Here is a 13,479-nt window from a genome sequence, read left to right as displayed (position 1 = left end):
CTCTGTCAAAAATAAACACTAAAAAAATTTTAAAAAATAAAGTAGATAAATTTGGGGGCTGATTGCCAGACTAGTTTAGAATAGTGAGTACTAAGCTGTCCTTCCTCTAAGGCACTATGTTGTTACTAAATCATTAGTCTGTGAAGGTCATTCTTAGTTCCTGATAGTTAATGTTGCTATCAGCATTTGGAAGAGTGCCTGTCCTCTTATTCTTTGAGTTTTGACACTGTCAATCTAGAGATTCTAAATGTGTTTTCAGGTTAGTGAACATATTGCTTAAAAAATAGTGGGGTTAAATTACTTTATTTTACATACTAACTCATATTCTTAACCTGATTTTTCAGTACACTATACCTTAGTGCTTAAGACTTGCCTCAGTTGGCTCCTTGTTCTGTGGTTCTCTGTAGGGTGTTGGGCAAACAGTGTTACCAGCTGGTGTTCCAGTTTTGGCTTCAGAACTACCTGGGGCGGGGGGGGGGGGGTGACTATTGTACATTTAATAGGGAGAATTCACTGATTTGTTGCTTTTAGATTTTGGTGTTGGAGCAATTCTTTTCAATTCTGTATTTTGTATTTATGTTTAATATTTAACAGGATTCCTAAAAAAGATTAAGTTTTGAAAATTTGGTACTTACATCAACATACTTGTGTACTTCTAGGTTCATCCTCGAGCACTGTTGTTTGGTCACACAGCCTCAATCACCTGTTTGTCTAAAGCTTGTGCTTCTAGTGACAAACAGTATATTGTGAGTGCATCTGAAAGTGGGTGAGTATTTTTGTATTCACTTTTCTCCTCATAAGTCTTTATTGCAAATAGTACCAGGGTGAGGAGGGAAGCTTTTTCTTGTGAAGTATCTTTAAGTAAATGCTTTAGTTGTCCAAACTCAAAGATTTTTAAAATATGGTTTTATAAGTGTGAATTTTATCTTTATTAATGATTTTATAAAACCTCTAATTTATGATTATGTTTTTGTCTTGCTTTGGAGAGATACAGAATAGCTTGAAAGTTAAAGCTTGATCATTAATCCCCGTGGTATCTCTACTGAGTTCGCAGACAAATTTGAGACTTTTAAAAAACCTGAATGATGGGGAGGCTAGCATAAATTTGGAAGATGAAGTCATGCAAAATTCATACAATTTCATATATGTTAATATACTTACGTAATTATACATATTCCTGAGTCTTAGAATATAACTTGTTTCTGGAGAGATAGGCAATTAGATAGTAGTTGTAGGGTTCACAGTGAGGAGCTTTAAAGACTTTTTTGGTGCTTAGAAAATTATATACATAATATGTTTTTGAAGAGAGTTGGGGATCTGGAAGAGAATTATTTCCGAAGTTGTCCCCTTCCCTTCACCTCCCACAATTATGAATTTGAAAAGAACCTTACGTAACTGTTTGAAGCAATAAGAGGCAGCACTAGGTAAAAATATAATCCCTTTTGGTCAGTTAAAGGGTAATTCACATTAGCATACCTATTCTAAATAAAATTGAGCATCCTTTAAAAAAATTGTTTCATACCACATAAGATCTAAGAGAGGGCATCTTGAAGAAAACCCTAAGAATATTAGCATCATTGCATTTTATTAATGTTGCTTTTTGTCTTTAAAAGACCATGACATATTTCTAATTTTGAATGTCATATCCTTAGTTTGAAATATAAGCTTTTTTTTTTTTTCTTTTTTGGTATGTATTCGATAAAGCTTATGTGATAAATACAGAACCAAAACTGGAATATTACATTTAACTTGCAAAGGTTTGGAATTCAGTTGACTTTAATTTTTGTTTTGTGCTGGGCTAAATTTTCTTGCTATCCTGATAACCAGTGGAAAATCCCAGTTGTTTAAATTAAAAGCTTATTTCTTATTTTTGTCACTTGACCTTCCTATGTCATTTGGGGTTTTGCTGCATTATTATTGTGACTTTGAGGTTGAGGGAGCAGCCATTGTCAGAAGCAGCCACTGTCTGGAATAGAGGCAGATGGGAAAGAGAGTTCTTGAGGCCCTCACACCAGTTGTGGCCAGAACTACTCACACGGCTTCCCCAACCAAAAGGGAGCCAGGCAGTGGAGTCCTACCCCGTGCCCAGAAAGAACATGGATCTAGGTAGGGGTGGCCAAGTTGGAGGGGAGGTTGGGATGGTGAGTGAGGACCAAGATTTTTCATGAACAGCAATAATGACTATATGTTACTTTTTCTGAAATATATCCGTTTTAATGGAAGATTTAATTTAAACCACTGCTACCAAGTTGGACAGTGCTTTTAAAAATCAGATTTAAAGTTTAGCTATTATTTTGTTTTATAGAGAGATGTGTCTTTGGGATGTGAATGATGGCAGATGTATTGAATTTACAAAATTAGCCTGCACACATACAGGCATCCAGGTTAGTATCTATTTCTATAACTGTCCAAGTCAGCACAACTTATTAGAGGTATACAATTAAATGTTTTTATAAACATTGAGCCTATATCTATAAATGAAAAATGGATGGAGATAAGGAATAGGGCAAGACCACAGTTGGGTAGTGAAAGTATTCCTCATCAGATGGTATATAGTAGGGGTAAGTAGAGGTGACTGATGAGGAAATGTGAAGGGTAAGCCACTTGCCACTGTCACCTGTGCCCTTTCTGGCCATCCTGGTTACCCCAGTGAGAGTCCCTTTACTAGTTGGCTCAATCTGCTAGATCCTACATAATGGAATTCACTCATGCTAAAGCTTTATTATTCCATTCATGATTGACACAAATTGACTTTACAGATGATATCCTGTTTATTGCTTGTGCAATTGGTCCTTGGGTACGTTTTTTGACGTTTTTACTCTGTTGAAGAAATGACTATTTCATATACCTACCTTACACAAGAATTTACATAGGAGTTTATAGTTTCTGACTTACATTCCTGGCATTCTTTCTTACTCTTTCATATTCATCAAGTTCTTTGTACTTCAATTTACACACGATTTACCCTGCTGAGTGTTGGGAAAGTCATAAGTCTAAAGAAAATATGATTTGTGTTCTCAGTGGGGCAGGAGAGGGAAGGGAAGAGAACTAACATTTGCTGAGCACATATTGTATAGGCATTTCTTTTATGGTGTTTCATTTAGCCCTCCCCACATTGTTACAAATGAAACAGGAGTATATATACTCTTTTACATATAAAGAAGCTGAGACCCAGAGTGATTGAATGAGTTGCCCGAGTCTCACAGTGAGTCCTTCCTAGCATCAGGATCCGAAATCAGGTTTCTCTTTCTGTTACATCTTACTGCCTCCTTTAAAACAAATGAATACAGTCATTTGTTGAGAAAGAAAACTTGTGCCAGCACGAAATTAGAAAAGCAATGAGATATTTAGAAAAATATTTAGGGGTGAGGTGGTGGTTTGTGTATTTATAAAGGTCTTTTTTTGACCATGGCCTGGCAAAGTCCTTTTAAAACTTGATTCTTCAATGCTGTTAGGGTGTATACTTTTTATTTAACGGGCTTATATTATTTATTTTTTATAATATGAAGAATCATCAAGGTTTATATAGAGAAAAGGGATAATAAATGATAGACAATGATTTTATAGATAATTTGTTGAAAAATTATATATATAAATGTTTTGAGCTCATTGGATATAAATATTTTGATTGTATAATTCTGTCATTTAAAAACTTTTGGTTTACATGTTAGGAAAAATTATCTTTGTTCAACATAGTTTTAGCACCTGTTATTTATCAGATCCCATCTTGGACCCTGTATTTAAACTGGCAGCCATCTCTAAGTAGAAGATGCTCTTTGACAGAGCTAGTTTGACACTAGCGTGTGACAGTTGATTCCTGTGTGATCTTCACCCTCTCAGGTCCAAGGGCAAGTTGTTTGTTTATATAAGCAGAAATGATAAACCTTGATAATATTGGTGCTTACCGAAATCACAAGGAAATGCCAACTTATTAAGTTACCACATGGGAGTATCCTTTTTTAATATTTGGAAAACTCATTTCTCCATTCAGGATACTTTCTTTGCTAGTATGAAAGTGTCTAGGAAGCTAAAGTTAGTGGTCAGAAGATTATTTGGGAGTATAACTTTAAAGCAAAAGGTGGGAGGCATTTCATCAGGCAAGTCTAACAAAATGACCCTGCCCCCAGGAGAGAATTCTTCTCCAGTGACTACAGTGCGCATGCCTCTGCTGGCTGATGTTAGGTGGATACTGCCAAAGTATGCTTCCCTGCACCCATCTTTTCCTCCTTGACACCCCTCCCCTTTAATGGGTCAGCAGTACCTGCAGTCACATGATCACATGTGAATGCCTGGCAGTTCTGGGACCTCCAGATTGTGTGTTGTGTATTTTGGATCAACCTTCTAAGATCTAGGGATGCCTCTGTGGTTGTCTGTATTTTATTAGACTCCCCTCTTGGAGTTAGTGATGCTGCCTTGTCCTTAATGTGCTCTGTGATGAGTGTTTTTGTGTAAGAAGTTGTAATTCTTCTTATACAGGGCACCCCGTAGTTGAGGAAAGATCACGTTCCTTCACATGCAGTGTTGAGCCTGAGAATAGGACGCATGAGTGTGGGAGCAGACTGGAACCAGGATTCTTAGTTATTTCCCCAGGGGTGGAGTGGTTACAGCCTGGCCCTTTGTGCTCAGTCTAGCTTGCCCCCATGTAATTCATAAACGGTTTTATCCTTTGGGAAGTAATAGTCTGGATATTAGATTTCACCTTCTAGAAACTCTCTAGGAGAATCATTCCACTAAGAGTCACTTTTTTTTTTTTTGAAGCCAAGGGGAGACAAACCCTTTGATAAGTTGTTGGTCTTGTTTTGATATTCTTCTTCCTCCTCTCTTTGGTTGATGGAAACCCATCTTTTCCTTTTGGGTTATTCTTGGGATGAGTAACATGTAGATCATGACTGTGTTGGTTCTTCTGTTTTTCTTCCACAAAGTAAGAATGTGCATTATGAGAATGGTTTACAGGATTGTCTCCTACTCTAGTCTGAAATAAGACTTTTGGATTAGTCAGAATTCACTGCTGATTATAATATGTTTGAACAGCAATCATCTAATACATTTTATTTGGTCATAACTCGTAATTATAAGTCTATACCCACCTATTCCCATTCATATTTTTTGCCTTCCTTTGTGAAGAGATTCCTTTTGCTTTGCTTTGTAAAGCTGATTGTATTGAAGTGTTTTATGAATTCATTTAACAGTCCTATTTTAGATGTTATAGGAGGATTACAAATGAAGAATTACTATGAATTCAAAAGGGAGGATTTTAGGAAAAGAATAATTTTTGTTAGGTATTTTGAAGTACTGATGCAACTTGATGGATGTGTGTGTATATACATAGAAACTTATAATAGGCACCATGTAGTCCATGTCTGGAAATATTACTGGAGAGACTGAGCACCATGACAAGCTTGATGAGGGGTTGTGAATCGAGTCTCTGAAGTAAAGGAGAATATTTAACACTCTTTTTCCTTTTAGTTCTACCAGTTTTCTGTTGGAAATCAGAGAGAAGGCAGGCTTTTGTGCCATGGCCACTACCCTGAAATTCTCGTTGTGGATGCCACCAGCCTTGAGGTGTTGTACTCCTTAGTATCAAAGATCTCTCCAGACTGGATTAGCTCCATGAGTATTATTCGATCCCACCGAACACAAGGTCAGTGTGTGGTGCCCTTTAGGAACTTCGGCACCCTGACGGGACGGGTGGTTTACCGCAGAGTTCTGTAATGTAGCAGATGTGATACAAGCTGTAAGCATAATACAGAAGCAAGAAGTTGGAGGGAAGGAGAGAGGGCATCAGAGGTTGGCAGAGTTGGCTGGGGTGGGGGGCAGATCATGAAGGGCCTGGTGTGCTAGCTAGGGAGCTTGGGTTCCGTCCTGTAGATTGGGTTTGGCAGACTTGTACTGTGAAGGACCGCGTGCTAAATATTGTAGGTTTTGCAGGCCATATGATGTGTGTTTCAGCTACTCAGTTCTGCCGGCGTAGCACAAAAGCACATAGATAGTCTACAAGTGAGTGAGCCTGTCCGTGTTCCAATAAAATATTATTATACTTTCATATTTTGAGAGAGAGTACGAGTGGGGGAGAGAGGCAAAGGGGAAGAGGGAGAGAATGCTAAGCAGGTTCTGTGCTGCCAGCAAAGAACCTGATGGAGGGGCTGATCTCCCAAAGTACGAGATCATGACCAGAGGTGAAATGAAGAGTTGGATACTTACCTGGCTGAGCCACTCATGTGCCCCTCAAGTATAGGCTTTTCCATGCCTATTAGAGAATTACTGCTTTATTCCAGGACATAGCAGTGAGAGGTCTTTTTAACCTTCATTTTCCAGGCAATAGGGAGCTTATTATTAGTGTGTTCCCCTCAATCTTAGTTATAATCAACACTCTCTTTAAAAAAAGGACTATATTGGGGGCACCACGGTGGATCAGTCAGTTAAGTAGCCAACTTCAGCTCAGGTCATGCTCTAATGGCTTGTGAGTTCGAGCCCTGCATCGGGCTCTCTGCTGTCAGCGTAAAGCCTGCTTCCTTTGCTATCCCCTCTCTCTGCCCCTCCCCAGCTTGTGCTTGCCTTCTCTCAAAAATAAATAAACATTTAAAAAAGTTAAAAAAAGGACTATATTTATGACAAGCAGTTTGCACAGTTTGAATTTTTACACTATTTCTACATGAGATACAACATTCTGAACAGGATAGGATGTAACTTTGATGAAAGCTTTTGTGCTGTGCATGCAATTCTAAATGTTAATATCATAATGTTACAGCACACATAATTTTTAATCTGCATTTGCTGTAGAATTCCAGTCTGCGGATGTTTCAGCATTCTAGATATCCTGGGATGTCCCACTTTTACTATAGATCGACAGGCTTGTGAGCGTCGCTGTACAGTGTAATCTGTCACTTGTAATCATTGACTCGTAATCACTGTGTCCAGGGCCTTACCTTGCCTGCAGAGCAGTCTAATATGATGAGGTTTTTACTTAGACACTAAAGATTTTACTAAAAGATATTACTATCTTTTTATTAATAGTAATAACTCATCTTGATTAATATGCTGAGGGCTGTACCTGTGTGTGTCTTAATTTTCATAACAACCCATTAAGCTAGGTACTGTTGTTATTCATTTGTTTTCTGCTTACAGATAAGCAAACTGAATTTAAGACAGATTCAGTAACCCACAGTTCATTGGTTAGTTAGTGAAGAAAATGTGATTTTAGTGCACATCTCCCTTTTCCTGGAGCTTCCCAGTGTCTCTACTCACAAAGTGATTTATGCTGTCATGGAGCTATGGCTGCTTCTTACTCGAGGCTTATGAATTCAGGTTTTTTTTTTTTTTATCATGTCTTCTCTTGATCACAGTCTATAGAGGGTGTAATGTGCTATAAAATGTTAGAAGGCAGACAAGGTAGGTGGGTAAGTGGGGAGATGTGTGTCTTTAAGAAATAGAATGAGTAAGCTCATCCATGATAAGTAGTGAAAAATTGTAAATTTGGAAGAACAAAAGTACTCCTTCATTAAGTCATCACGTAATCATAGGGATCGGGAACATTTGAAATTATTAAACGCTTGTTGTTAAGAATTAAAAAAAATCCAAGTAGCTGTGAACAGCTTTTCCTTGAATTTCAGATTTGTGGCCTGTTCTGTTCCAAAATCTGATTTCTATTATTTCATGAAATATAGAATTGTTTTTATGCCAGGAGTAAAACATTATTACTTTTATTAACTTGATTGTTACTATTCAGAAAGAAAGTGTGTTATGTTGTAACCTTGACTTCTTGGTCCCTCTCGACTTAGAAGACACTGTGGTAGCCCTCTCGGTGACGGGCATCTTGAAGGTGTGGATTGTCACCTCTGAAATAAGTGGCCTGCAGGTGAGACCAATGTTCTGTTCTTAGAGTCTCCTGTTCTAGTGATGATAGGCCCCTCCCTTTTTTCCTTTTTTCTTTTATCTTTTTATTTGAGAGAGAGAATGAGAGAGAAAGAATGAATATCTTAAGCAGACTCTGTACTCAGTGTGGAGCCTGATGTGGGGCTTGATACCGCGACCCTGGTATCGTGACCTGAGCCGAAATCAAGAGTTGAATGCTCAACCAGCTGAGTTACCCAGGTGTCCTTCCCTTTTTTTCTTACAGGGCAAGGAAAAAGCTCTCCTTTTTTGAGAGCCTTATTGCCATAGTATTAGAACATCCCCTACTCCGCTGTCTCTGTAAGTGCGTGATGTTTTTCGCTTTTGATAGCAGACATCTGTCAAGGACATGAAATAGAGAAACATACTGCACAGGACGTAAAGTAGAGAAACCTAGAAGAGTTGGGATTTTTCTCGGTTGCCTCTATTAAAGTTAAAAGATAGTTTGCTTGAGGGGGAAAAAAAATAAAGTAAACCAACATAGAAAGTATACAAAGTCAATTTTAGTTCTCTCTCTCTGTTCTTTGGGCTCGAATTCCTTGTAACTTTTTGTCAGTAGGAAAGGCAGATCAATAGTCTGACAATATCGATGCTAATCTCCTCAGCTAGGGAATCTTTACACGTTGAATTGGGGAGGACCTGGAGGAATTGATCTATTTTTTTTTTAACCTACAAGGACATATAGGTACAGAATTTAGGATTGACTCAAACTTCTATCATCTGTTATTGTGACAGTGATGACACTCTGATTCTTATCAGTGTTTTAATCTTGAATAGCTTTGTAGCAAAGACATTGTGCCCGGATATTTTTGGAGCGTATCTTTGCTACTTTTTATTACCTTGGTTTTCATATAAGAGGCTAAAATGATGAATATATCAAGTGATGTCTTTGTTTCATTTTATTTGTCTTGTCATTGTATGATACTTTTAATCAACAACCAAACCTCTCCTGAAGTTCTACAAATCTTTCTCTTTTCAGGATACTGAGCCAATATTTGAGGAGGAATCCAAACCAATTTACTGTCAGAATTGCCAAAGCATTTCTTTTTGTGCATTCACACAAAGGTCACTTCTGGTTGTGTGCTCCAGATATTGGAGGGTAAGATAACTACCTAAGTAAGAAGCCGTATTTTTACCCTTCAAGGTGTTGGTTTCCAAGATTTCCAAAGATAATTATAAGGAAGAGCTTGGTGCAAGAATATTTTAACTATTTGGTAATCATGTGTGATTTTGATATCAAATTTTTAGGTGTTGGGGTTTGGCTGTATACAGTTGCCTTTTTTTGGTATTGGTTTATAGACTGCTTCAGTTAATGATAATTATTCCATTGATCTTAATTTCTACCTTGTGCTACTGTTTCAGTTATTATTTTCTCAGTGCAACATAAGCAGTGGGGGGAGTTTTCTGCAGTTTAACCTGTTTTTGTAATTTCTTGTTATTCCCAATTGTCATTCCCTTCTGCTTTCTTGGATCTGACATCACTTCGGAGCTGATAATGGCAGGAATATATTACTTCCACATTGCCAGACGTCATTCAATATTTCCATAATAGAAAAAAAAAAGCCAGCATGTTTTGACCACTTGTGCCTAGCATAGTTTTCAAAGCTTTCCCTGTATTATTTCTTTTATTCCTCACAACCCTCTGAGGGGAAGTGTGCTAGTTACGTAATCCTGCAGAACAGAATTACTTTAAAATTTCACAGTTTAAAAAGCAGTAAACATGTATCAGCCCCCATCTGGTTCATGTATCATCACCCCAACTGTGAGTCAGGAAAGTGGGCACGGCTTAGCTGGGTGCCTGCGGCTCAAGGTCTCCCACAGGCTGCAGTCAAGGTGTCAGCCAGGACCACAGTCTCCTCATAGGATTCACCTAAGGCGGTTCGCTTGGTGGTTGGAAGGCTTTACGTCCAGCTAACTCCGCTGGAGGCCTTCGTTCCTTGCTGTTTGATGCTCTCACAGCATGGGAACGGGCTTCCCTCAGCTTGAGCAAGCAAGAGAAGCTGTAGCCAAGACCCATCCGATCCGGGGACTGCAATTGCCTCTTTTCCCACGTTCAGTTGTTTAGAAAGTCACAGAATCCTGCCTGTGCTCAGGGGAGAAGATTACACAGGGGTATGAATACCAGGTCGGGCAGTCTTGGAGGCTGCCTGCCACGCTAGGGGCTGGTACTCTCCCCATCTTGCAGACAAGGCACTGGAGACATGGGGGACATAGAAAGCCTGACTAAGGTTGTTCAAGTGCTGGGTTACAGCTCAGACGGCCTGACTGCAGCGGCTGCTCTCATTGCCGCTAGGTGATGTGTCTCACAGGGGACGGGCTCTGTAGCGACAGGACCCACGAGGGCAGCAGGTGGCACCTTAACCTTATCCTCGCCACTGCTACTGTTCTGGAATAAGATTAGAGGAGAAGCTAGCAGCTGTTTAGTTACAGTAAGCTCCACGGGATCCTTCCTTCACCTTAACATTTAAAGCACTTGCAAATGGAATAAATCGGAGTGCAGGAGGACACAGTGAGAAGTATACACCCTTTCCCCCTGGGACTTTTCCTTGTCCTCCCCAGAGGCGGTATCTAATACCCGTTTCTTGTGTGTCCGTTATAAGCTTCTTATAATCGTGTGAGAACAGAAGAAAAAGACAACCCAATAGGAGAATGGACAAAAAACCCCAAACAACAACAAAAAACCCCAAAAACATAACAAAAAGCAACAACAAAAAAGGAAAATGGACAAAAATGTCTCATGAAAGGAGGAAGCTGATGGATGATAAACTTGGAAAGGTGCTCTGCTTCGTTAACCACCAGGGAAATGCAGAGTAAAACAGCACTGAGGAAGTACTGCTATCTCACTAGAATGGCTTTTCTAGATATTTATTGCCAGAAAGAAATTTCCTATTTTCTTTTTTTTATTTTATTTTGGGTGGGGGGGGGAGGAAGGGGCAGAGAGAGAGAGGGAGACAGAATGTGAAAAAGGCTCCAGGCTCTGAGCTGTCAGCACAGAGCCTGATGCGGGGCTCAAACCCACGGACTGTGAGATCATGACCTGAGCCGAAGTCAGACGCTTAACTGACTGAGCCACTCAGGCGCCCCTAGAAGCTTTCTATTTTAATATGGTTAAATTACCATCTTTTATGGTTTCTTTTTTTTTCTTTTCCTTTTTATGGCTTCTAATACAATTTGTGACATGTTCTGAAGTCCCCATCACAAGCTGAGATTTTAAAATTTTTTATCATTTCATTATCCCTAATGTTTGTATGATTTTACTTTATATACCTTTGTATATTTAATTTGAAATTATTTTGTATAAATTGTGAGATATAAATCCAATTTATTTTTATTCTGGATGGACCCTCAGTTCCTGATGCCATTTGTTGAATAATTCGTTCTTCTACTGTTGTGCTTTTATAATACAGTCTATTCCTGTAATTTCTGGAATCTGTTTCTGGGCTTATTTTTGTGTTTGTGCATCAGTACAATATTGTTTTAATAGGTGGTAAGGCTGGAGGGTGGTTTCCACTCTTTCTTGGACTTGTCTTGGCTATTCTTGTAGTGTTAATGTTATAAATGAGAAGTATGTCAAATCTTGGTAAATTCAGCTAGGATTTGTTTCAATTTCAAGAAAGCCTCTGTGTAAACAATTCGATTGCTTTTTATTTAAAGAAAACTAAAATAAAAATTCTGGGCCATTGAGTTATTCATTTCTCCAGGGGAAATTTTTTAGCGTTATAAAATACACTTTTACCCAGTATTAAACGTGGTAGAAAAATTCTTCCAGGAATTATGAGATTAGGGTTTTGAGTCCTGTCTCTGGCCCTTACTAGACATGTGACTGTAAGCAGGTGATGTAACCCTTGTTTTTGTCAGTTTGCTGTTTGTAAAATGGGATGTAGCAATGCTCGCTTCCTGCAGTGCTTCTAAGGCTCATAGGAGATGATGTGAAGGCGCTTTGTAGCCTTTGATGTACTTTACAAATGTAAAGCTCCAAGTGGCCTGTGTTGCTGATAAAGTTTTAGAGGCTTAACCTTTTTTTTAACCCCGTGGGACTTTTAGACTTGAGGAGTATTAAATAATAAAATTGAGTCTGTTAACTTCCTATTTATGGTACTTCAGCACCTGGATGAAATAAAGTAAGGTAATTCCCATATTCATAAAGAGATAATCTGATGTCTGAAATATTGTTGCTAAACATAGAAATAAAACAGGAGACATAGCTGTGCATTCTAGAGGCTGGTTCCCTATTGCCTGGAATTCTCTGATGGAATGTTCCTCCCTTCAGGTAAAAAAGGGTGAGGATTCCCTGTCCCTGTGGCGGGCAGCATGTCTGCTCCACTTGTCACTCAGTGTCTGACCACCCGGAGGCACACAGCTGGGAACCTACCTGTGTTTTCTCTGCTGAAGGTGACTGTGCCCCAGGGCTCACTGACACAATGTCTTTAACTTGAGGTAGTGACCTTTAAAAGACCTAAGTTTGTTAAATAGGTCTCCAGAAGTTTTTGTTTTGTTTTTACTTTAAAGGTCATTGTATTTTATTTAAGTGACACCAATTAGATTAGATTAGATTGTGAATTTCTTGTTCTTGTAGGTATTTGATGCTGGAGATTATTCCTTGCTGTGTTCAGGTCCTAGTGAAAATGGACAGACATGGACTGGAGGCGACTTTGTATCAGCAGATAAAGTAATCATCTGGACTGAAAATGGACAAAGTTATATTTACAGGCTACCTGCCAGGTACTCAATAAATAAGTTAGGACTTTCATCAAAGCGATAAAGTCTGAATTTGAAGTATAACTTGAATGCATGAAAATGTATAACGTGTAAATAGCTCAGGTAACAAACTTCAGAACTTCTTAAGTTAGATTTGTCATTCTAGTTTAACTTCTAAGTACAAAAATTAGGTGGATCTTTACTTAAAGTCGGGTATTTTAATGACATGCCTACATTAAATTAACTAATTTGAAAATCCATATTTTGTCCACTGTCCAAAAATCCTCATCATGATAAAATATTTAATGCCAGTATTTTAATTGAATGGTGTATTTTTTTCATTTTCAGTTGCCTTCCAGCTAGTGATTCATTCCGTAGTGACGTAGGGAAAGCAGTTGAAAATTTAATTCCTCCCGTACAACATAGCCTCTTGGATCGAACAGATAAAGAGGTAAAGTTCTTCAGGTACCATTTATAAATGAGAGTGACATTAAAAATGTTTCACAGCTACATTTATTGGTGTCTTTTGGTAGCTAAGTGTTTGGAAGATTGAAGGCACTGTGTTAAATGTTGGAAAACATTTTGACATGGTCAATGATAAGCACATTAAAATGTGTGTATCTTAATCATATAATATGCTTATAGCATTCATCTTTCTCTGAGAATACAGACCATCTTATGCCGACTACATAACGGAAATGACTTTTTGATAAAATTTATATTGGTGGTACCAATTTATTTTATGCTATCAGGCAATTGTAAACATAGTGACAGATGTAATTTTAGGAGTGCAAAGATCATCATGGATTACTGCTGATTAGTAGGAGTTCATTACTTGAATAAGGCATTGCTGTCTCTCCCCCAAATCATATAGTGATTTAAATTACTAGG

At 38.4% G+C, this 13,479-nt stretch overlaps 1 protein-coding gene across 3 annotated transcripts in view; it reads left to right on the top strand.

The window, feature by feature from the left end:
- WDR7 (WD repeat domain 7) overlaps positions 1-13,479 on the top strand; it is a 357,763-nt gene that overhangs the window by 27,289 nt on the left and 316,995 nt on the right. For all 3 annotated transcript variants that reach the window (XM_039230510.1, XM_039230509.1, XM_039230511.1), the window contains 7 exons: positions 660-766; positions 2,306-2,384; positions 5,467-5,641; positions 7,779-7,855; positions 8,870-8,989; positions 12,467-12,612; positions 12,937-13,039. In XM_039230510.1, coding sequence (XP_039086441.1) covers positions 660-766; positions 2,306-2,384; positions 5,467-5,641; positions 7,779-7,855; positions 8,870-8,989; positions 12,467-12,612; positions 12,937-13,039 — 807 coding nt within the window. The remainder of the gene's footprint in view (positions 1-659; positions 767-2,305; positions 2,385-5,466; positions 5,642-7,778; positions 7,856-8,869; positions 8,990-12,466; positions 12,613-12,936; positions 13,040-13,479) is intronic.

Source organism: Hyaena hyaena, unplaced genomic scaffold (assembly GCF_003009895.1).
Source record: "Hyaena hyaena isolate Hyena2069 unplaced genomic scaffold, ASM300989v1 scaffold_47, whole genome shotgun sequence".
Taxonomy (NCBI): domain Eukaryota; kingdom Metazoa; phylum Chordata; class Mammalia; order Carnivora; family Hyaenidae; genus Hyaena; species Hyaena hyaena.
Note: the sequence above shows the minus strand (reverse complement) of the source record. Positions and strands in the feature narration are given on the sequence as shown.